Here is a 26101-nt window from a genome sequence, read left to right on the forward strand (position 1 = left end):
TGTTTTTCAGGCTGTGGTAGTGACTGATGGAGAACGCATACTGGGTTTGGGAGACCTGGGCTGCTACGGCATGGGCATCCCTGTGGGCAAGCTGGCCCTGTACACCGCGTGTGGAGGGGTGAACCCACAGCAGTGTCTCCCAGTCCTGCTGGACGTCGGCACCAACAACGAGGTAACGGGCTGTCTGGGCCAGGAGCTTGGGGGCCAGAAGGGCACAGAAGGTGGATGTGGGGGATGCCTTTGCAGGGTGATTCTATCTACATAGCAATGGGCCATTTCTTTCACATCCCCTCCCTTGACCAGAACTCTTCCCCTACACAGTTGTGGAGTGGAGGAACTTCCTCCTCCCTAATTACCCACTCCACTTCTCTCAGCCCTCTCCCACTTCTGGGTCCCTTTGCTCCTTCCTCTACCTCTGTGAAGACTTCTGTGCTCTGCTTGGGTTTCTTTCATCCCTTACTTCCATGATCCTACCCTTTGTATTCCCCATGAGGCCACTCTCTAACCTATTGGTTGAGAGAGCAGCCCATGGAGTTGAAAGTAGGTGTGGTTTTCAGCATTTTCAAATTAAACTGCCTCGGTAGAAGGATTAAAATTCAAAGCACCATCTCCAAGGGTTGAAATGCCTGAACCAGGCAAATGAGTGTTCTGCAAGCAAACCAGTGAAAGAAACTGAGCCAAGCTGTGGATGAGGTTTACCCACAGGATTCCGGGTGGTTTGGGATTGAAGGTGCTCAAACCCCACCAAGCATTTGTCTGCTCGGGGCACAGTAGGACATGGTATTTATACATGTCTATGATTCTCAGCCCTATGTCTGTGTCAGAAAACAAGAAAAAGGCACCCCAAAATTCCTCATCAGAGACATTTATTACCAAGTCTGAGACTGGTGCATATTCATCTTTTAAAATTAAAATCCAGTGGGATGGGGTGATGCACACTTATAATTGCAGCTACTCAGGACCCAGCAACAGTGTGTTGAGTCAGGAGGACCCTAAGTCAGGAGGACCCTGGGCACTTAGCAAGACCCTGACTCAAAATTTAAAAACTACAAAGGGCTGAAGCAGGGTGGCTTAATGGTAGAACATTCCCCTAGCCTGTGCAATTCCCAGTACTATGAATAAATTATATTAATTAATTAATTAATTAAAATTAAAATACAGAAAAGCATTAGAAAATGAAATATGAGTCATATGATCAGTGCTAATCATTTTTTAGATTTTTTGGTATATTTCCTTCCAGTCTTTTTTTTTCCCTAAAAGCACTTATAAAACCAAATTTGAGGTTATATTGCAGGTACAGTTTTTGTATCTTCCCTTTTGAAGCTTAAAGCATGTAAAGAGTTTTCTCTCAGGTCATTAATCACTATTCCACAATGTCACTTGAAAAGCTGACTTATATATCTTTATGTAAGAAATCCCCCCACAGTTGAATATTTACTTAATTCCTAGGTTTTCTGCAGAGATAAGTTGTGCTGATACCCATTTTTTTTCATGTCAGTCTTTGTCCCCATCTGTGATTCTTTTCTCTTAGGATAAATTTCTAGAAACAAAATGTTGTGGCAAATAAAATTGTCACTTTTTAGATTCTTGATTCATATTGTCAAAAAAAAAAAAAAAGGTAACACATATGCTTTCTTCGGTGATCTCTCTTCAGAGAGAGACTTTGCTTCTCCAGAAATCATGTTCCCATTTCTAAACATGAATGAGCACTGTAGCTCCTGGAAAGAACAATGCTTCATCAGGTTTTATCCACAGATACCATCAAAGAAGGGAGCACCCGGCAGACCTTGCTTAAGAGCTGGGAAATCATGGAGGTGGGATGAGAAGAGGGAGGGCAAGGGGCATGGGAAACGGACTGGACTGAGAAGCCAGGACCCTGATCCTGGTAAAACTGATGAGCCAGGTAAGTCACAGTATGTCTGTAGCCCTGATCCCCTCCCAGAGCACTGAGGACCTAGGTGTTGGTTAGCTCCAGCAGATGTATTGGGATTCTTTGCTGTTGAAGGTTCAGCACCCAGCAACAGTGTGTTGAAGTTCAAGGCTGACCCCCAACTTGTAACAAACCCACCAGAAACAAGAAGCCTGTCATAATGAGAGACCATACCTTTATACCCAATTTAAGTCTTACAATAACCCCATGAGCAGAGCATCTGTCATCTACCCTCTTTTTCCAGGTGAGGAACCTGAGGCCTGTAGAGTTTAATTTGCTCAAGACACTTGAAGTCACAAGACTAGAATTCTAACTAGAGCCTATGTTCCTCTTCCCATACCATACTGCCTGGGTTTCTGTTGCTTTATAAATAAAGATAATCTCTTGACTTTTAGAATTTGTATTACTAATTTTTTTAATTTTTGTTACTAATTTTAGAACATTATTCAATTTTTTCAAAGAAAAAAGAAATGGCATTTCTCCCACAAGCTGCATTCATGTGCCCTTCCAATATCTGCATAGATATACTTATTGCCTAGTTGCAATCATAATGTACCTGTGATTTTGTTCTAATTTTTTCAATTAAGATTATTTTATGAACACTCTCTCTCTTTACTTATTTAGTAAACGTTTATTGAGTGTTTAGTAGGTGTCAGGCTCTCTCCTAGGCATGATGGAGATAAATGGCAGCCGGACCTGGATGGAATATTCTAGTTGTCAGAGTTTCAACACTGTCACCTAATTGATTATTTTCATGGGTCATGTATTATATCTACTCCGAGTTGGCTTCTCTCCCCGAGAGCTTTGCTCAGAACACAAGAATTCAAAGTTGCAAAATTACCAAGTTTAGGAAGATAGTATGATTAGCTCTTCAAATGGATTTATTACATCAGCTCCCATACTCCACTTCCTTTTAAAAAAGAATTTTTTTACAAGATTTTCTCCCCAGAAGCCTTGAATACATATCTTGCTCAGAGAAAGACCAAGCTATAGAAGAGAGAGAGGGTTGGCCTTGCGACTTTTATCTGTCACATCAGGGCAGGGAAGATGCTATTGTAAGTTTTAGTGTCAGAATAACTAGACCATCTGTGTGTATGTCTATTAAACTCCTGAGGCAATGGGAGCTTTAATCAGAATCAAAGAAAACACCCCTCCAGGTTTCCTGTTGAAGGAAAACATCTGCTGCCTACAGCGCTGAAACAGAGTCACTTTTACCTGCCAACAGCAAGGAGATTTGGAAAAATAAACATTTGGAGCCTTGATCCCATAAAAAGGGGACATCCCATGGATCAGTTTCGAGGGGGCAAGGGAAAGGAGCCCCTTTCAGTGTCAGCGATTTGTAAATGAAACAAAATACATGATGGTCACATTGTCCATGAAGGATCTAAAACACTATCTGATACAACTCCCTTCCCTCATTTTACATAGGAAAAGAGACCCAGAGTGAAATGGCTCCCCCAAGGACTGGCTCCCAGCCCTGTGCTCCTCCTTCTCCAAGCCAAGGTTCTTCAGGGCAACACCCTGGGACTTGGCTTTACCATGATGCCCCTGAGCCTTGGAGATCTTCTCCTAGCTGAAGTCTTGGGCCTCTATAAATTCACACAAGGAGATGCTATATGGAACTCTGGAACTCACAAATAGGCATGTCTACTACAAGAGACAGACACAGGAGCAGACCATGAGCAGAGCCTCCTAACCATGCATTAGAGGCTGAGTGGATTGCTACAGGAGCATAGGGTCAGCAGATAAGCTGGGTGTTGCAAGATTATGATCACTGCCACTAATAAACATTCGGCATTCACCACACAGAGCCATCAGAGAGCTCTTTCTCTCTCTCTCTCTGAACACACATGACCAATGAAAATGTACTTCCTGGGATCTTTGTAACTTACTCCTGGGCTTCACTGAGCTTCCCAGGAAATTAGCAGTAGGCATAACTTCTAACCTAAGGGAAGGGAGTTATGCCCACAGCATAAACCCAGCCCACGACCTCCCAGAACCACAGATGCTCTGCAAAACAACTTGGTGTACCTGTTGCTATGCATCATAAATATTTTCTAGACCAGGAAGTGCATCTTACTTCCAACTTAAATCCAACACTCAGAGATATGTCCAGTGAAGAGAAAGAAACAATTTTGTTTTCTATGTCATTCTGTCTCCAAGAAAAACCTTAGGAAGGCAGAGCTAGGCAAACAGCCCAAAGGGCATATTCAACCCTCTAACTCCTATGACAGAGGAGGAATTCTGGTTCACCTGCTTTGGAAAATGCCCTCACCTAAAAATTATAATCATTGATTCATTTAGTTCCAAAGGGAACTTGGTAACTATCTAAGAGAGAGAAAATATTCAGTTATTCAGTTAATAACAGTTGGGAGGGAACGCTTCTGGACACCAGAGCTCGGAATGATCCAACCCTGGTAACCTTTCTTTGTCCAGAAATCATGGTTTCTTCTCTGTTGTTCCTGCCAATATTTTGTGACCTTGGACAGCTCATTTAACCTTTCCAGGACTCAGAAATTCATTTGGGGGAAGCTGGATAAAGTGATTTCTAAGACCTTCTCACTTCTTCATTTAGCATCTTCTTAACCCAGCCCTGGGACTCATGCAATTATTATCAATAAATATTTTTTAAAAGCTTTACCCATTTGCTGGCACTGGAAAAATCTCTGGGGAGATGCACATGAAGAAGGATGGACTCTTTTCTCAAAGAACTTGCATTATGGGTGACAGACATTATTGTGCCTTTATAACAGAGAAGAAAAAGAAAGCAGAGAGAAGGTAAACATTTTGCCCAAAGTCACAGAGCTAATTAAATGAAAGAGCATGAATTGAAACTCAAGTCTATCCAATCCAAAACCCAAATACCTTCACCCCATACTGAGTTACCCAGAAGGAGTACCCTGAGATAAAAACCACCAGGACCAACAGCACCTTTTCTCTGCTAGCTAGTCTCCTAACTAAGATTCCTTCACCCTCTATTGGTAGGGTTAATCAAATTTAACAAATAAAAAATACAGGACATCAGTTACACTAAAATTTCAGATAAACAATAATAATTTTAGCATACATATGTTCCATGCAATACTTGAGACATAAACTAAAAAAAAAATTTCAATTATTGCCCTGTGAAATTCAAATTTACCTGGGTATCCTGTATTTTACTTGGCAATAATGCATGCTCAAAACTTCTCTTCCAAATGCTTACATGAGGAGGTCAGGGGAGGGGAGGACTGCAAAGATGGATCCAAGCTAGTAAATACTCCTACACCTCACTGCTACAATCATTCTTGTGTCCAAATCAGTTGGTGAGAACAGGGAAAATGCCAAGTCATCAGGGAGCTCCACTCACTGCTGTTTGGAAAAGCCATGCTCACCTCCTGCTGGAGGACATCAGCAACTTGGCAGTGAGGATGTGGATTTTCCCTTGGTTCTATCCCAGCTTTCTCTGATCCCCATCCTGGTCTATAGGATGTGAAAACCTGCACCCCTGGACCTTTCCAGCCACTACTGAGCTCTTCAAGAAAACCCGACAATGGGCAAGGAGCTGCTGCCTAGTTCCATGATCCCCATAACATCAAGTGATGGGGAGGAGCAGGCACTGCCATGAGACCCCTTTAGAGTAAGGCTTCCAGTCAGCTTAGCCACCTTCTGGCTCTGTGAATTGGGCAGTTTATTTTAACCCTTGAACTCCAAGTTCCTTGTGTGTGAAACAGAGATAAGAATAGGTCAGACTATTAGAAGGTTAGAAGGTTCAAATAAGTAAGTTACTTGAAAGCTCTACACAAACATATATATTTCTATATACTAATATATATATATATATATACATATATGTCATCTAGTATATAATATTGGTGTTATCTAGTATACATAATATATATTAATATATACATATATGTATATATACTTCAAAATATATATAATATATATGTACATATATATTAGTATATATATGTATACATAAATATAGATGCATACTTATAATATTAGTGTCATCTCAATAATGAAATTGTTTCCATTTTGGAGGTCAGTTTTGAAGTATTTGAGGCAGAGAACATTTTATTACAAAAATAAATATAAAGACTTTTAGAAAACCTTTTTAGAGCCACTCATATCTCAATAGTATCTCATTGTGGTTGACTTTTTTTTTCTTTTTGGTACCAGGGATTGAACCCAGAGGCACTTAACCATTGACCTATATCCCTAACCTTTTTATATTTTTTATTTTGAGACAGGGTCTCACTAAGTTGCTGAGGCTGGCTTTGAACTTGAGATCCTCCTGCCTCAGCCTCCCAAGTCACTGGGATTACAGGCTTCATAGTGCCTGGCTCATGGTTGAGCTTTGATCTTCACTGAGATATAATGAGAAACCTTTGAAAAATCAAAAAATTCTTTCATGCCCCTGGAGAATTTGACTCACCCCAAAAACTGCATATTTGGCACTGAGAAATTCATTTTATGCTCCCTACGGCATCATGATTCAAATCTGTGACTTGGAAATATTACAAGTTATAACTTACCATGAATCCTTCTAATCTTTACATGAACTCAAAACATGAATATTTTCTGCAAATACCAGGCGTTGCACTATTTTCAATGATTTCTGTGTTTGTCTTTCTAGGTTCTACATGTGCCTGTGTGGATGTGTTTTTAGATAGTTGTAATCATGATACCTGTATGATTTGGGCAGTCTTGTATTGTGCTTTTTCCCTTTAAATAGTCTCATCCACATTTGTCCGGGGGGCTGCAAAGTCTAAAAACCCATTTTAATGACTGCCCAGCTGTCCATGGAGTTGTTACACCATCATTTACTTTATCATTCCTCCTCACTAGGTGTTTACTAAGAGTCCTTTAGATGGTTGCTTTGAAAGAGGCATGTGGAGGGTGAGCACCAAATATGTCCCACCTTCAACCTTTTATTTGTTCCCCACTACACACACACACACACACACACACACCTAACAAGAAAGAGCCCTAACAGTTTCAAGGATCAATCCAGAGAACAAAGAGAATGAGAGAAGGAGATGAGGATCTACTTTCTAAATGCAGACCTGTGATTCCCTAACAAAGTGCTAAACCCACAGATTATATGGACCCAGAACTGGGGATGAAGGATTGTAAAGGCAAATATTTCCTGTTATTTTCTGTCCCTGCACCTTTCCCCACCACCTCCTCCAAAGACATCAAAACAGGACAGAAGGAGAGCAGTGGGTTTAAAAACTTGTAAGTCAATCTTTGTGGATGTACTAAAAAGCCACCAAAGCAGCATGGCTGCATGTTGAGACTGTGGACTCAGGGTTTGAATCTTGACTCTTGCCCTTACTAGTTCAAGGTTTAGGGCAAGTTGCTTAACCACTCTGTATCTTGCTGCTGCATTTGTAACATGAAAGAAAGTAATGAGACCTGTCTCTCAGATCCTTTGTAAGAAATTCCTAGAGAAAACAAAAGTAAAGTGGGAGGGCTTCCAAAGTCATAGGAGATGGGCAGGATCTTCAGACTACTAAACAGGTCAGACTCCTATGAAAGGAGAGAAGGAAGGATCTAGAATTGAGTAAGAACAGTTCTGACTGTAGTGCGGCCCAGGGAGAGGAAGTCTGGCCAATGGAAAGTCCCCAAGCAAAGACTGCCTCAGGGGAATCTCAGGTGGGCAGGAATGGCCCATCCCAGCCCTGCACAGTGACCAGTCATTGAGCAGCTTAAGGTTGATACCAAATACCCTCCCTTCAGCAGATTCACCTGTGAGCTTCACTTTTCCAATGGCTGCCATGACTTTAGGCTGCTAATTGCTCTAGACAGAACATGGTACATAGGAAGCACTATGAAAGCTGCAACTGCTGCCATTATTTCATAGTATGTGTTATAATTCACAAAGCTCTTTGGTGTTATTTCACTCAATCATCACAACCATCCTCTGCAGCTAGTATTTCATCCCCACTTGGCAGATGAGAAGGAGGCTCAAAGAGGTCACATGCTTTGCCCAAAGTCACACAGCTTGTGGATGGTAAGATGAGATTCTACACTAAGCCCCTTGAGGGTAGTAAGGTGTCATCCTTATCTTTGCATCCTGCAGTAGCTGCTCAGATGGAGAGGAAGATAAAACAACTCCTGTCCTCCTGTCCTGGACTCTTATTTTTGGTGATCCAAATACAAAAATAGGTAATTTCAGAAGACCGTAATTCATGGAATTACTTCACATTCCCCAAACACACCAGGTACTTTCTTTATTCTTATGCTCCAGCCCCCAACCTTTCTTTGTGCCAACATCTCTGCCTAGAGGGCCCAGCCCACCTGCTGAAACCTGCCAGTCTTTCAGGGCCTGACAATTTTCTCTGTAACACAACCCCACATCCAACAGCCAAGGAAAATTACCGCACTCCTCTGTGCTTCCATGTGCCTCACTTTGTTCCAAACACTGTCTCCCTACCCTGCAGTAGAGTTAGTTTACCTGCAATAGACTGAGCACCCTGAAGGCAGCAACCATTTCTCACTCACCTCCAAACCCCTCTGGGGGCCCCTCATCAGCAGTAGTAGAAGATCAATAAGGGTGTCATCTTTATTATATGAAGTTGCAAACATTTTAATGAAGTTCTTTGTTTAGTTTTGAACTTTGTATTTTGAAATAATGTGGATTAACATGCTGTTTCAGCATGTGAATAAAAGAATAAGAGAGATCCTGTATACCCTTTATACAGTTCTCCCAATGTTAACAACTTACATAGCTCTGTACAATATCACCACCAGGAAATTGACCTTGACACAATCTATAGACTTTATTCAGATCTCACCAGTTTTACATTCGTGTGTGTGTGTGTGTGTGTGTGTGTTTAGTTCCATGTAGTTTTGTGACATGTGTAGATTCCTGCACCATCACAGCAGTATATATACAGAGCAGATCCTCGCAGGGATATTTCATGCTGTCCTTCTATAACCAAGCCCACATTCCTTCCTTTCTCTCCCCAACCTCTGAAACTACTGACCTATTCTCCATCTCTATAAGTTTGTCATTTCAAGAATGTTCTATAGATGGAGTTTTGTAGGATGTAGCCTTTTGGAATTAGCTTTCTTTCACACACATGATTCTCTTGAGATTAGTGCAGGTGTTGTTATGTATCGGTAGTTTGTTCCAATAATTTTATGAGTAGTATATTTTATAAAATGTATGTGCCAATTTGTTTAACCATTCACCTTTAAAAGACATTTAAGATTTTTTTTCCAGATTTTTGGCTCTGACATATAAAACTTCTATAAAAATCCAAATAAATAAATAAAACATACCATGCATGAATGAGTTTCCAATTCGTAGGGGATAGAAAAGGTGAAAACTCCAGTGGGAGAGGTCATTCAGACCAGTGTAGACACAGCAAATGACCCAACAGCATGTGACTGCTTTGACGGCAAGAACTGCAAATGGCAGAGTGGTCACAGGCTAGGGCTTAAGGTGAGCATCTTTCTTGAGTTGACATTTCTGGTTGTATCATTCTATGTTTGTATTCCATGTGTGAGGCATGTGGTAGGTAAGATTTCATTGAAGGAATGAATGAATAAATGAATGAATCAATAAATCAATGATTTTCTAAGTCCAATCAGGAGCTTTGGATGAGGCCCAAAACTTCAATACAAGTCGCTGCCTAAAGTCAGCTACAATGATTCTCAACTAGTAGCAGTTTCACCTCCAAGAAGACCTTTGGCAATTTATGAAGACATATTTCATTGTCATGACTGGGGATGCTGCTGGCTTCTACTGGCTAGAAGCCAAAGATATTGGTCAATCAGCCCTTGTACTAAAGAATTATCCAAGCCTGGGGCTGGGGTGGTAGAGTACTCGCTTTGCACATGTGAGGCCACATAAAAATAAATAAATAAAATAAAGGTATTGTATCTAACTACAACTAAAAAATAAATATTTTTTTAAAAAAGAATTATCCAAGCCAAGATGCCAATAGTGGTACTGTTGAGAAATCCTGAAATAAACCCAGAGCCTACAGTCAGGGTTAGAGGACTGTGTCTGAGAGGTTGCCTTGTTCAAAACATCATTTGTTCCTAAAGTGGGGACCATTTGGGAGTCCACCTTCTGTCAGTGGCTTGGCCTGCAGGCCCTTCCAGAATTGACCCCTTGGTGTGGGTGGAAGGATTCTCTCTTCTCCTTCCACCTACTTGCTCCTTCCCACTCAACTTAAACACTTATTTTAAAAACAATAATAACTCAGTGAGACACTGTCTCTAAATAAAATACAAAAAAGTCCTGGGGATGGAGCTCAGTTGTTGCCCCTGAGTTCAATCTCCAGTACCATCCCCCCAAAAGAACCAATAATAATAATAATAATAATAGTAAATCAGGAACAGTGGGAGCAAGTAAGTAAATGAGTGCTGTCTGTTCCAGGAGCTGCTCAGAGACCCTCTTTACATCGGCCTGAAACACCAACGTGTGCGTGGGAAGGAGTACGATGACTTGCTGGATGAGTTCATGCAGGCTGTGACAGATAAGTAAGTGGGCCAAGCTGTCTTTTTTGAAGGAGGGCTCTTTTTTAAAAAAAAATTATTTATTTATTTTAGTTAGGTTTATATGATGGCAGAATGCATTTTGATTCATTGTACCCAATTGCAGCACAACTTTTCATTTCTCTGGTTGTACATGATGTAGCGTTGCACCATATGTGCAGTCATACATGTACCTAGGGTAATAATGTCCATCACATTCCATCATCTTTCCTGCAGAAGGAGGACTCTTAAGAGCTACTATGACTGATGTCAACCCTGGTTTTGTTAGAATCACAAACAAGTGTTAGAAGATACTTACTTTTCTGGGTGGTCTGAATATTCCAACTGGACCCCACGTATTGGGAAGACTGGAGGTTGAACGGGCTCATTCTCTGGGAGAATCTTTGGCAGTGGAGAGGGGAGTGAAGGGATGATGGCCAATGTGTCTGTAATCTGGAGGAAAAGTATGTTTTTCCAGGAAGAAAACTCTCTTGGTCTGAGGTTCATAGCTCTTGGCATAAATAAGAATGTTGCAGGTGGTGAAAAAAGGACACTCCTCTTATGACAAAATGACCTTGGAAGGCAGCTTGCCACATTTATCATCACTCCACCACCACCATGTGAAGACAAGGCAGTATTAATAAACAGACCACATGGACTCTGGGCCAGCTAGATTTATGAGGTGTCATCTCTTCACTGGGGTGCACAATATTGGCAGCCCCACCCAACTTGCCTGCCCCATCTGTCTGGCATCTTGGCCACACACTCACCCTGCCATGGCTGGCATGCTGCTGGGATGGAGTCCTGGTAACAGTCCAACACAAGCTGGGAAAGTCAGGGTGTCTGCAGCCCATGGGGCCTCTTAAGATAAAGCAGGTCCCCTCACTTGAAAAAAAAATTATAATGATATTGTGGTCATATAGGAGGGAATGGTCCTGTAGAGAAGTCAGTGATGGAATGTAGGATGGGGGAAAAAGTTCTTGAGTAGGCTAGAACGCAAGGATCCAATGCACACCTGGAGAGTTTATTCTGAAGAGCACAGAAACCAATCACAGGGAAAGAGGGAAGGAAGAATATTGGGCACAGAGGGGGAAGGTGGGTAGACATGGTGGAAGGAGCATTTGGGAGTCCAGTCTAGTTGTAGATAAGATCATCAGTAAGTTTGAGATTGGAGAAAGAAGTGGTAAAGCTTTAAGGATGGAGGAGGTGTGAGCTAGTTATCTAGGAAAGTGGGGGAATTCAGACCTGGGGACTGAGGTGTGATTCTGAGCAGCTCCATGGACCCACTTGAAGCTAATGGTCATGAATTTAGCCTAGGTCAGTGGTATGGTTTGAATCTGTCCCCAAAAAAGCTTGTATTGGAATTCCATTTTAACAAGTATCAAAGTTAAAAGTACAAAAAAACATCTTCTACAGATATGGGATCTGGAAGCCCTATTGGATCTTTTTGTTCGTTTTGTTTTGCTTTTTATTTGTTCTATTTAGATATACATGACAGAACAGTGTATTTTGACATATTACACATACACGGAGTATAACTTAGGATCCCATTCTTGTGGTTGTACATGATGTGGAATTTTACTGGTGGTGTATTCATAAATGAACATAGGAATGTTATGTCTGATTCATTCTACTATCTATTCTATTTCCTTCTCCCTTCTTTCCCTTCATTCCCCTTCCAATTCTATTCTTCCTTCTACCCCTCCCCTTATTATGTGTTAGCATCCACATATCAGAGAGAACATTCAGCCTTTGGTTTTGGGGGATTGGCTTACTTCACTTAGCATGATATTCTCCAACTCCATCCATTTACCTGCAAATGCCATGATTTTATTGTATTTTAATTCAGAGTAATATTCCATTGTGTATATATATGCCACAGTTTCTTTATCCATTCTTCTATTGAAGGGCATCTAGGTTGTTTCCACAGTTTAGCTATTGTGAGTTGAGCTGCTATAAACATGGATGTGGCTGCATCACTGTAGTATGCCGATTTTAAGTCCTTTGGGTATATACCAAGGAGTGGGATAACTGGGTCAAATGGTGGTTCTTAAGAAAAACCTATATCTTTAATGATAGCTTTCAGGTAGACCCACCCAGTTCTAAACAAAACCTATAAAAGCAAAAAAAAAAAAAAAGAAAAAGAAAAAGAAAGAAAAAAGGAGGAGGAGAAACAGGAGGAGGATGAGGAGGAACACTGAAAAATTTCTTGTGAGTTCAGTGTAGTCTTTATGGAGGAAAGTGAGGGGCCTGACCTTGTACTCCCAGTGATATTTCTCTAACTTTCTTCAGTGGCCCAGGTTCCAGTCTCCAGCCTTAAGGATTTGTGTGTGAAGGGCACGTTTCATGTTTCCAAAGTATGGTAGAACCTATGAAGAGAGGGTCATTCTGCCTGTGCTAAGTGATAACCAATCTTGTTTTCATTTTAAAGTGATTTCTTCTGCTTAATTCCTTTCTCAAAGATTCTTTTCTCAATAACATATTTGCATTTTCTTTTAATAGAACTTTTGACCAAGTTTGTTGTTTGGTCTTAGATATTTGTTCAATAGAACAGAAATACAAGTACTTTCAAACACCCATCTTACCAATTGACATAGAGAAACACTTTTCAAACTACATTTTCAAGGATTCATAGTCATTTCACCTGCCCTTGTGGCATTTTTCTGAATTGTAAGTAAAATGACATTCTGTTAATTAAGTTACAATTTTTAACTTATATTTTTAAGGTTTTTTTAAAGATTTACAACAGAAGCATATGCATTTTGAAAAAATAATTTTAACTTGTCAGAATTATATAAATTGAGAATGTCACAACATTTTTTATATTTTCATATATTCCCCTCTTTAAGGCAGATTGATGATTATTCTTGCCAGCTCTTTCCTTTGCACACAAATATGTACTAAATTATCATACTCTTTATTAAAAGTGGGATCATACAATACATATTGTATAACCTGTAATTTTTTTTTAAAAAACTGTATATATTTTTACAGCTTATTTTACTGGAAATAAAGCATTATTTTAAATTGAAAAAAAAGTGTGTGCTGGAACCTTAATCTCCTATGCACCAAATCCTGGGATGTGGAGCCTAATGGAAGGCATTTAGGTCATGAAGGCTCCACTCTCACAGATGAGTTGATGGACATGGTGGGGCTCCTGTAATTCCAGCAACTTGGGAGGTTGAGGCAAGAGGATTGCAAGTTTGATGATAGCCTCAGTAATTCAGTGTGACTCTGTCTCAAAATAAAAATAAAATGGGCTGAAGATGTAGCTCAGAAGTTAAGTGCCCCTGGGTTCAATCCCCAGTACCAAAAAAAAAAAAAGCAGTGGGGGTCACAGCTGTGATTTCAAGCTCTTACTTTCTTACTCTCTTGCCCTTCTGCCTTCCGCCATGAGACCATGCAGTATGAAAGCCCTTACCAGATGCTGGCAGCTTTATTTTGGACTTTGTAGCTATACTGTGTGAAATCAGTTTCTTTTCTTTGTAAATTACTCAGACTATGGTATTCTGTTACAGCAGCACAAAACAGACTAAGACAGTCAGTTAAACTGTTTCTGTATTTCTCTACCTAGGTTCAACTGTCTGGGTATGTGGCAGGAAGAGACAGAGAGTAGGAGATCATCAGGGTTGGGATTTTGCCATGCAAGATAGAAAGGGAAAGAGACAGGAGTTGAGAGTATATTCAAAGGAATAATTCTAACAATGTGCCAGAAGGTCTAGGCTGAGTAAAATGGGACATGTGGATGTGTGCAGCAGGAGAAGTAAGGTAGAAAAGGTGATAGGACTGATGGACCATAAGTCCTGGTGAGGTCTCGATGCAAGGTGGAATAAGCTGGAAAGAAAGGAGGTAGTGATCAGAAAGTTTGGTGATTTCAGTTGATATTATGGAGGAAGTGCATTGGGATGTGGTCATCAGCAAAGTTAACTCAAGACTCAGAAGCCATTAATACAGACAGAGTATCTAGAAGGGAGGTGAATGCTCAATTCATTCTTCCCCTTTCAAATCATCCTGAATACCACATTTAAGTCTGACAAAGTACATCAAGGGTCATAAATTACCTAAAGCATCTTTGGAGAATCATAACAATGATTGTTCTCTATGTGTATCAGAGTTCAGTACCAACTCCAGACATCTGAAAAACATTCTTTCAGAATAGTATTTCATTCAATTCTGTGTATCCAGCAAAGAAGAACCAACTGGTAAGATGCCAATAGAGGCTGTTTAAAGCACAAAAATAAATCAGAGCCATCTCACAATATACTGCCCTCTGTAAGAATGAGATCCCCATCACAGAGAAATTCCAGGATAGGATTCATGACTTACTGGTGATGATACTATAAGAATGAACTCAAGCATCAGATGCTTCTTAACATGCCTTCCCACCCCATTATTCTATTCTGACCTCATAAGAATCTGTGTGGCTGGCAACATGGGTATTATTATTACTGTTTTTATAGAAGAGAAAACTAAGACTCTGAGAGGCCACAGGGCCTGTCCCATGTCATCCAGTACCTAGTGGGACTGTGAGCTGAATACCGGTGTGCTGACTCAGAGTCCAGGCTGCTTTCCACATTCTGAATTACCTGAGAGAAGGGAATGAAATTGGTTTCACAGCCTGTTTTTAGTTTCCTGTCTCCAGGACTCCCGCCTTATCTAATGAGTCAGTAGTCATTCCATGATTCCCCAAAGAGAAGTCCTGCTATGCATGTGAGAAGGTTAAACAAACTAGGATGTAAGAGACTCTTCAAAGGATCGTGAAAATCAGTTCGCAGCTTTACACACTCACATGGGCAGCCCAGGGGTGCACTCCTGGGGAGGGCTGAGCATCAGCCATCAGGAATGTATCTTTAACCCTTTAAGATGAGGGTTGACGGGCGGGTGTTTTGACTTTCTGATAAGCTAAAGCAGATGTTCCTGTGGATACTGCAGGTGGGGAATGAGCTAGTCTCCCCAGGCACTCTTGGAAATATAGTAGCCCCAAGATGGAATGCCTGGCCTAAGGGTGACTCAAAAGTCCTGAAGCCCTACACAATGTATTTTAAGAAAAAAAAAAAAAACTTGGGAAATGTTGACTCCTGCCTTCGACATCTCCAAACATCCTGTTCATAAAAATCTTCATCTTCTTACCCCTCCCCACTCATTGGCAGATGTCTTAAGGGGTTTTTTGGCCTAAAAAAAAAAAAAACTCACTGTGGCTCAGTTCTTGTCCTGGGTTTGGCCACTAAGGAGGACAGAGGGAATCTCCATTTAAGTCAGTGATTCACAACTACAGAAAGCTGGGAGCATCCTCCTCAAAGCTGAGACCAAGACGGAAGTTCCCTGGCAGAGATTAGTCATCCCATCCTTCCTGGGCTTACTTTGCCTTGCAGGGGAACCAGAACACTGCACCTGAGCACCATATCCTGCTATGATAAGTTTCCAATTTCATTTCTGTTACTTACAGCAGCATTGTGGGGGTCATCTATCTTAAGCCTGGCCCCAGAGCCCCAGCTGTCTAGTAACTGGCCTGGGTTGGACAGAAGCTTGATGTTACCTGCAGCTTCAGCCTTTAGGCAGGCCAGGAAAGGAAACCACCTCCTTTTTCTCTAGTTTCCCAAACTCCACATATAGGGATTCTTAAACAGAGAAGATAAGAGTGATCAATAAGAAGGCATAGTTAAAGAAACTCTACTAAGTGGCACATGCCTGTATTCCCAGCAACTCGGGAGACTGAGGCAGGAGGATCATGAGTTCAAAGCCACCTTCAGCAACTTAGTGAGGCACTTAGCAACTCAGTGAGAACTTGTCTCTGAATAAAAAAGAAAATTACAAAATAGGGCTAGAAATGTGGCTCAGTGGTTGAGTGCCTCTGAGTTCAATCCCCAGTAACAAAAAAGAAAAAAGAAAAAGGATTTTTTTTAACTTTTTAAAATATGTCATTTCCTTTTTATCTCCAGGAAAGTTTATTTTCTGAGCATTTCTATTTTTCTGTCTGTTTCCCCCACAGCGTGCTCCCCCGGCCCTTTTCTCTTTTTCACACACACACACATTACATGAAATTCACACGGTAGTGGAAGTCATTAGCTCACTGTTAGTTTTCTTTGTAGAAGAACTTTTCAAACAAATTTAGACAGCCTTGGATCTCTGTTTCTGGAGCTAGCTACTACATAGGCCCACCCCTTAATGCTACCTTTCGAATTTGATGTGAGCCCCTGCCCTTCCTGAGCCAACCCCAAGATCTCTAGCATGCATTCCTCATGTCCCTTCAATTTCAATGGGACTCCCTCATCCCATCTCCCTTCTGCAGCTCATTCCATTGTTTCTACCCTTATGTGTGGTAAGTGCTCCAAAGATTTCCATTCAGAGATACTAAATATACAACTAAGTATGTATCCTATGCCCTGATCAGATTGACAGGGAGCAAAGAAACAAGTGCTTGTCCAGTCTTCATACAAAGCAGAGCACTCAAGTAAAAACTAGAAACAAGGAGGTGTGATTGAAAGACTGTTAACTGTCCCCTAGTCTATGATATCAAGGCACACACCTCCATTTCTATTTCTATGTATCAAACCACCCCAAATCTTAGTGGTCTAATGTGTTACTTGATCTTGATTCTTGTAAACTGAACTGACTCAACTGGTGGGTTCATCTGCTGGTTTGCCAGTGATCATGTTTATAGCTGCTTTCAGCTGGAAGATTTGCTGGAAGCAGGCTCAGCTGAGACACTGGAATTATGCTTTGCCCTATATGTATAGAGTCTCAAGGTCTCTCTGTCTCTTCAGGGCCTCTCCATATGGCCTCTTCTCTTAACAAGATAGCTGAACTTCTTACATGGCAGTCCAAGGATCCCAAGAACACAACATAGAAACTGCCAGGCCTTCTCAAGAAGGCACAGTATAACTTCCACCACATTACACTGGATAAAGCAAATCACATCCTGATTTCCTGGGCTCTAAGCAAGGTGGACACAAGGACATAAATATCAGGAGGCTTGGTTCACTGGAAGCCACCAATACAACAGCCTGGGAGGGACAAGAAATGGGAGCACCAGCATTATAGGAAGATGCACCCTGGAAATGAAAAAAGAGCAAAGAAAATAATAATATATTATATGTATACATATATGTAGATTTATATTAATGTGTGTCTGTGTGTGTGTGTATGTATATATATATATATATATATATATATATATATATATATATATATATATACACTACACACAGAGAGAAATGTATTATGTAAAATCGATGGACATTTTAACCTAGAACCTGCTATATGCCAGATACAAAAGTAGGCATGATGAGAAATCCAACAGGGTTGGGGGGTTGGGGGACCAGCCCTGCTCTGAAAGAGTTTTTGCAGCCAAAAATATTTCTTATGTCTACTAGAGTTTAGATAAATTGATTTCTAAACTTTCTTTGCCTCTGCATATCTATGTAAATCGGAGCTCAAGAAGAGTTTTGAGGCGGAAATATATAAAGTTGGGAATTTCCATCCTGTTAAATGTTATTTAAAGTCAAGGAAAAAATTGAATTCACCTAGGAAAAAAAAGGTGAACTTTCCTGGCCTGAACTGTGCCCTGTGGATAACTGCAAGTCCCAGTGCTCAACATAATTTAGGATTCAACTGGGATGTTATTGGTAGAAATGGCAATGAAGGTAAAAGATTTCATTCTTTGTTCAGGTCTGTGTTAACAATGCACCTGCCACATTAATGCCTTCCTTCTACTTTAGAGTCCTTCCAAGCAGGGCTGTGCCCCTGGTTCTGCTGGCATCCCTTTGCCCCAAGGACCCTGAGCTGCTTTCATACCTGGCAGCACTACATTTTCATGTTTAGAGAAAGCACTCATGCATCTGGGCACCCGGGTCAGAAGACATATCGTGGGCTAGAGTCAGGCCTGCCTGACTCATGAGCCTGATTTCCTGGGCTCAACCTTGACTTCATGACAGCTAACAAGCTTGAAAACAGGAAATGGCAAATATGTGCATCAGATGAAAACAATGGTGATTGCCTTGTTCAGGGAATTTCTTCTAAAAAGCTTCCTGTGGAAAAACAGAGTATCACACCACACTCTTAAAATTTATCAATTTTTTGGAATTTTCAAACTGGAAAGGGTAGATGTGCCCCATAAAATCATGGATGTATTTTGCTGGCAAAGAGATAGGAACAGTAGAAACTGCTGCCAGAACTCTGAGAACTGAACTTTATTTTCACCACTGAGGTGAGAAAACTCTGAGATGCTAGAAGCAACAAACGTTCATAATGTATCTTATCATCCATTGCCAGAATTCTTGAATAATTAAAATATGCCTACCACTCTTTTAGGCACTGTAACAAGACTCAAAATAATTAAAAAGACATGGGCTGTGCCCTTAAGAATTGTACGGTCCATGGCCAGGTGCCGTGGTGCATGCCTGTAATCCCAGCAGCTCAGGAGGCTGCAGCAGGAGGATCGAAAATTCAAAGCCAGCCTCTGCAAAAGTGAGGCACTAAGCAACTCAGTGAAGCTCTGTCTCTAAATAAAATACAAAATAGGGCTGGGGAGGTGGTCAGGTGCCCCTGAGTTCAATCCTCAGTACCGCCCAACCCCCCCCAAAAAAAGAATTGTGCAGTCCTTCTGAGAAAACAATATTTTTAATAAAAATAATTAGAGAAGATTTAAGTACTTAACTGTTTGGTATTGATCTTCAGTTAATGGAAATTTAGAAAAGAAACAATCAGCGATAACTGGGGAGGGATAGACATTGTCCAAATCTGAGGCCAAACTTGATAAAACAGTAGGAAAAAGAATGCTGTTTCACGTAGACAAAACATCATAAGAAAAGCAAAAACACAGTAAAACAAGGTGTACACAGAAGACTCTACAAGAGCTACAAGACTCACCAACTAGAGGTAAATGCTTACTGGTTGAAAATAAGATTAAATAGAAGTGAGACAAACTACACATATTATTCAGGTTTCTCCAGAGAAACAGAATCAATGAGAGATGGATAATGATAAATAAGTGTCTCCTTCAACCATGGAGGCTAAGTCTTATAATAGGCAATAGATCAACTTGAGAATCAGGAGAGTTGGTGACCTAGTTCAGTCCAAATCAAAAGCCTGAGAACCTGGTGTGGGGCTGGGGAAGGGAAGAGGTGACACTAGTACATGTCCTGGAATCAGAAATTAAGATAACCTAAAGTTCTGAAGTTCAAAGTCAGGAGAAAATAGGTGTTCCAGATCCGGAAGAGAGCAAATTCAACTTTCCTTTGCTTTTTTGTTCTATCCTGACCCTCAACCAATTGGATGGTGCCTTCCCACTTTGAGTAAGGGTAGATCTCCCTTATTTGGTCACTGTTTTAAATGTCAGTCCTTCTGGAAACACCCTCACAGATACACCTAGAAATAATGCTTTACCAACTATCTGAGTAACTCTTATTCCAGGTAGGTTGATACCTAAATTGATCATTGCACTATAATAGGCCTTGAAACCCACAGAGAAGGTTATCATTTCCAAAGTGGAAGGGGCTTCAGTCATCTAATTCAGTGTTTTAAAATACAAGCTTCCTAGAGCCCAGGACTCTACAAGTGTGCATCAGGGATGCTAGAAATGAAATATTTTCCATCGATCATAAAAGATTTAAACTTGAAGAAACACTATATTACCTTGTTTTTAATTTCTTTCTGTATCAGGTTTCTGCTCATTTTTTCATTAAAGGATTCTGCTGAAAATGTTTGAAACCTACTGATCCACATAATACCCTTATGTGGGACCTGATACAGTGAACAATATGAAGCTACAGGATGTTCCTGAGCAATAAAAGTAGTGTATTAAAATTGACAGAATGTGAGAGGAGACCAGAGGCAGAACACATAGCAAGGTCCCAATTCAAATTCTGCCCAACATAGGGAAATCGACCCTGACCAACAAGACCTGAAATTCTTTCCCTGTTTGTTATCTGATGAAATATATATTTCACTTACTAAATATTCATATACCATATTGTGACATATATAATTGTCAAGTTTTTTTTAAGGTTTTTGTTTTTGTTTGTTGGTTGGTACTTTAATCTTTCACAGTCAGAGAAGAGATTGGGCACACTTGTGCCTGAACCAATGTAAAAGTTTAAAGTATTGAAGTGGTCTGGAGTGGATGGCCTTTATAGATCATTCCTCTCTCAAGTCCTATGACACTATAACATCACTACCAGACTGATACTTACTAGGGCACATGGCTTCACTATAGAGGGCCCTCAGGAACTGGCGAAGGTGGGTTGGTTGATTGGCTCATTGGTTAATGGGTCAAAAGACTTTGCCCAGGCTAGCTATCAATTAGAATGTACAGTAGACCATGAATCTGACCACATCTGAGGAAGCTCAGAGGAAGGAACTCTGGAACTCATTCTGGCTTGTTTGTCCTCTGAAGAAGAAGCAGGACAGTCTCAGCCTGATATGGCTAATTGTTGACAATTTGGCCCCTACATATTCCCGTGGGAATGGGAGCCAGATGTTGCATGATAATGGACTCCCAAGCCTGCAAGGAATCTGTCCTGGGTCACAGAAAGGGCTAGGAGACTGTGTCAAAACGCAATTGGCCCCAACTCTCTAGGACCTATTCATATTCTTGGTGATCAAGTAGGGTGAATAACTGAGAGGGTTTACACTTCGCTAGTTAAGGTCTAGCCTCAGGACTGAGGCCAAATGTGCTAGAAGAAACCCATTGGCCAGGGAGATGGACTCAGTGATGCCAGATGGCTGTTTCCTTTTCATTTTCTTTTAGCAGCCTGATTTTATAGCTTGATTTCAAGAATAGGAACAAAATCATGTCCAGACCTGAAACTTTCAGATTATAGTAGAGGAGATGAAGTAATAGAAGGGTGTGTTTTTGCATATGGGGGGAGGGGGAAGGAATGGAAGTTCTGATTTCCCTCAATGGATTAATAACAACAAGTCTTACTTAATTGTTTACTATGTGTATAAGCACTCCCTACAATATTTTTTATTAAATTATTTATTTATTCTAATTTGTTATATATGATGGCAGAATGCAATGAATTCAGATTATACATATAGAGCACAATTTTTCATGTCTCTGGTTGTACACAAAGTAGGTCACACCATTCGTGTTTCATACATGCACTTAGGGTAATGATGTCCATCTCATTCCACCATCTTTCCACCCCACCTGCCCCATCCCTTTCCTCCCTCCCCTTGGCCTACCTGAAGTTCCTCCATTTCTCCCATGCACCCCCCCATCCCCATTATGGATCAGCATCTTCATATCAGAGAAAACATTCAGCATTTGTTTTGGGGGGGATTGGCTTACTTCACTTAGCCTAATATTCTCCAACTCTATCCATTTACCTGAAAATTCCATGATTTTGTTCTTTTTTTAATGCTGGAAGTCCCTACAACATTAACTCACCTAGTTCACACAACAACCCTAATATGTAAGTACTATCATTAGCTTCATTGTAAGAGATGAAGAAACTGAAGGTTTTTAAAGTATAATTGTCTCACCAAATACAGGGACCCATGGAAGACCCCACTATTAACCGTGGTCATTAAAAGCATGAATTCTAGAGCTAGACTAAGTTGGAACCTCTATTAACAAGGTACTTATTAATACACTACTTAACCTATCTGTGCTTCAGTTTCCTCAGCTTGAAAGTGCATTTTTTAAATTCTTTTTTAGTTGTAGATGACACATACCTTTATTGTATGTGTTTATTTGTTTTATGTGGTGCTGAGGATCAAACCCAGTGCCTCACATGTGCTAGGCAAATGCCCTACCACTAGCCACATCCCCAGCCCTTGAAAGTGCATTTTTAAGAATAAGTTGTAGAGTACTTATGATGGCTAGCTGAAACCATCTACATAAAATACTTAACATTCACCTAAATGATTGTAAACTCTTAGAGTTTACTATTATTTATTATTATTTTTACTGTTAATTCAGGAAAATTCTAAAGCTCCCTTTTAGGCAGTGGTTTAGTGCTATATATTCCTATATCCATGCTTGACTTAATCTATACATCACTGCCTTCCACAGTGCCCCACCCATCCATCCTCTCCCTTCCAATGTTACTTTCTCTTTCCCAATGCTGAACTTAAATAGGAAAAAACAAAAGCAACACAGTCCTGAGTATAACTCATCTCCATTTTAGATCCCTAGTACATACAATTAGTAAATTTTGTTCCTTCCCCACTGCCCCCCACCTAGTGGAGAGATATTGTGTAAACCCAACCCATGTATACCCAGAGAATGGGAGGGTCCATGTGCCCAGGGCAGGGTCTTCTCACACTTTGTACCGTTTTTTGTTTTTTTTTTTTTCTGATGAGTGTTGTTTCAGCCTTGCAGACCTATCAGTCTGAGAGAATTGTCATCTTGCATAATCAAACACATGATTATTATGACATAGACACATTTCTTGGTACAGAAATGAGAACTATAAACTTACCCAAAAGAAAGTCACTAACCCATCCAAAGCCCACCCACTGCTACTGACTTACTAAAAGATTACACCTATAGCAGCCCAAAACTTTGCTTCCAGATCTAGAATGATACTTTTGATGACTTCACCTCCTATCACCCTCTCCCTTGATCCCTGGATTCCAGTTACTGGTCTTCAGGCTGCTTTTTAAACACATCATCGTTGTTACGTGCTGTTAACTCTCCAATCATGAATGTCCTTCCATTTTTATGGCTGTTTCTCTCTCATCATTCCAACCTAAAGATGGGTCCACAACCCAGGAAGGACCAAGTTTGAGTGCTGCACAACAGGGCACAAAGGAACAGAATCCTACCAATAACTGGGAGCCTTACATGGCTGTCCCCAACTTCAAGAAGAAATAGGTCCTGGTCACCAATCTAGGGAAAAAATGTGAAAGAAACAGGAGAAACCAAAACACCAAGCCTCCACCACATTGGGGATTTGGAGTTCACATTTACAACATCTACTTGGAGCAAAAATTCCTGTTAAGAAATGAATATAAAATGTTGCCCCTTGCCAGTGATATTTCTGGGAAACCTGGCAACAGGAAAAGTAAAACTTGTCCTTAGGGATACTCCCACAGCCCATGCTACGAAGAACTTAATTCCCCAAGGAAAGTGCACACATGAGTCATAACAACCCACAGGCAAATGGTCCACAATGTGGGAAAATCTGATATGCAACCAGTACAGGAATTAGAACCCTAAGAAATAGGAATGTTTCACCAGGAAGACTTGATGAAACAGAATGTTTCTGGAGGGAAAGAAAGTATAGATAGGTTCAGGGACCCCCCAAATCCCAGCCTCATGTGGAAAGAATGAAGAAGCCCCCACCCACCCCATGGCATAAAGTGTTATTCTCATCTTCTCTTTCTCCATGTCATGCTCATCCATACACACACATTCAGCTTCTTCTTATTCTGTTTTGTTGTTTTTATTAAGATTACCAGATGTTTTTTTAATAAAGTTGGATCACAAAAAAACAAAGTTCCTAAAAACAAATGATTTAATCAAAATAAATTATGTAAGGAAAAAAAATATCTGGATGTGTATACACCAAATTGTTAATAGTGATTACAGTTAAGGAATGGGATTGCCAGAGATTGTTGTGTTCTTAGTCATTCATATTTGTAATGTTATATTGTTTATGCAGAGGCATTTCTTTTGTAATTAGAAAAAACAATGAATTTTGAAATAATGTGTTAAGCAGTAACTCTTACCCAGAGATAGTTTCTTGCATTTAAAAAAAATTAAATAACTAATATAGCAAGCAGACATCTTACCCTTCACCCTGTGGTGAACTGGACACTAGGCTAACCTAGGCTTCTATGGACAACAAGCAATTCACATATATCAATTTATTTAACATCCACTAAAACACTGTGTTAGTCAACTCTCCATCACCATAACTAAATACCCGAGAGAATTAACTTATAAAGAGAAAATGTTTAGATCATGGCTTTGGAAGTTCCAATCCAAGATCAGACAGACTCATTGCTTTGGGCCTCTGGTGGGGACAATGGCAGGGCACATGTGGTAGAATAAACTGCTCATCTCATGACCCTCTGGAGTCCCAATGCCCTTTGAGGGTACAACCCCTATAACCTAATGTCCTTTTATAAAGCCCCACCTCTTAAAAGTCTACAACACCTCCCAGTCATCCCACCCTAGGGACCACCAAACTCTTAACACAAAGACCCTAGGGGGATGTTCATCCAAACCCTATTAAGTGGATAAAATTATCATCCTATCCCATGAAAATACAAGTTCTAGGGAGGGAGTTTTATATTTTGTGTTTACTGTTCTATCTCAAGCCCCCAAAATAATGCCTATTGCCATGTGAAGTTTCAATAAATATTTATTGAATGAATGCACATTTTACAAATGAAAGACCTGGGGCACAGAGAAGTTAAGGAAGTTGCCCAAGGTCATGACTTCACTAAATAGTGGACACAAACTGTGAACCTAGTTGATCTAACTCCAGAACTCACCCTCTAAATTGGATTTTCTCTACCTCTATTCTCTTTCATAGAAAAAAAGACATCCCAATACACTCGAGACACCTTCTTGATATAGTAGACAGTGAGTATAAATGGAAGGAAGCATTCTACTTACCTTTTTTATATGTCTTCTCTCTGTGTGTCTCATACAAGGGCAAAGTTAGTGTCCCACCCGTCCTCACTATAAGGGAACAATAGAAAGCTGGTCATCAGTTCCCATTTTCTAGTAGAGAAGGAGGCATCCTCTTAATTAGCCTTGTCCAAGTTAATTGACTGGCTCTCCTGGTCTTCCTTCTTGATTACTTAAGGGCCAGTTGTCCAGTTGCCCCATAATTTACTAGAGCTGAGAACCTCCTTCTGGACTCTCAACAAACCTCAAACCCCAGCCAGCTCAGGCCAGACCAGGGGGAAAACTGGGGCTCTCGGGCTTCAAGTTTCTTCTGTTAGTTTTAAAGTAATATAAGCTTATAGCATCCAGGCTACAACGAGAGTTTGAGGGTTTTATTTTAATTTAAAAGACTATAAAAATATTGCTGTTAGCCCTGAGCCCTGATTGCAATGTCTCAAGGAGATGTGCACATTCTGAATCTCTCTCAACAGAAGTATTCACTGTTCAGTATTTCCATATGCACCTAAATTTTAGGAATTCCTTTGTGATTCAATCTATATGTGACCATTCTATTTTTCCTACCTGGGCCTTCATGGGACTATAATCTAACAGTCTTAGAATAAATTGGCAAGAAACAACTTGTTCATTTGATCCAACTCCCTTACATTATAGGTGATGAAACTGAGACCACAAGAGAAAACTGTTTCCCCAAGGCCAGATAATGAGAAAAGCAGTGGGAATCAAGGGAAACCTATCTAGCTCTTTGCTCTCATTTATATAATTTACAAAATTTCCATTCATCCTGAATTTAGTACATGCCTTCTGTATGTCCTACAATGTTGACTGATACAAAGAATGTGGTTTTCTTTGATCATGAAGAATTCAAATTTCCCTGGGATTGTAATATGGACACATAAGATAATCATAAAATAGTTCAGGGATGGGGGGCTGGGGTTGTGGCTCAGTGGAAGAGCACTTGCCCAATATGTGTGAGGCACTGGGTTTGATTCTCAGCACCACATAAAAATAAATAAATAAAATAAAGGTATCGTGTCCATCCACAACAAAATTAAAAAAAAATAATAATTCAGGACAGCATGCCATTAGTTGGGTTTTTATTATTA

General features: G+C 40.4%; 1 protein-coding gene across 3 annotated transcripts in view; it reads left to right on the plus strand.

The window, feature by feature from the left end:
- Me3 (malic enzyme 3) overlaps positions 1–26101 on the plus strand; it is a 198556-nt gene that overhangs the window by 138756 nt on the left and 33699 nt on the right. For all 3 annotated transcript variants that reach the window (XM_046439339.2, XM_046439340.2, XM_046439342.2), the window contains 2 exons: positions 11–172; positions 10311–10414. In XM_046439339.2, coding sequence (XP_046295295.1) covers positions 11–172; positions 10311–10414 — 266 coding nt within the window. The remainder of the gene's footprint in view (positions 1–10; positions 173–10310; positions 10415–26101) is intronic.

This window comes from Marmota monax, unplaced genomic scaffold, assembly GCF_021218885.2.
Source record: "Marmota monax isolate L192 unplaced genomic scaffold, Marmota_monax_Labrador192_F-V1.1 WCK01_AAM20220418_F8-fsc00096, whole genome shotgun sequence".
NCBI lineage: Eukaryota > Metazoa > Chordata > Mammalia > Rodentia > Sciuridae > Marmota > Marmota monax.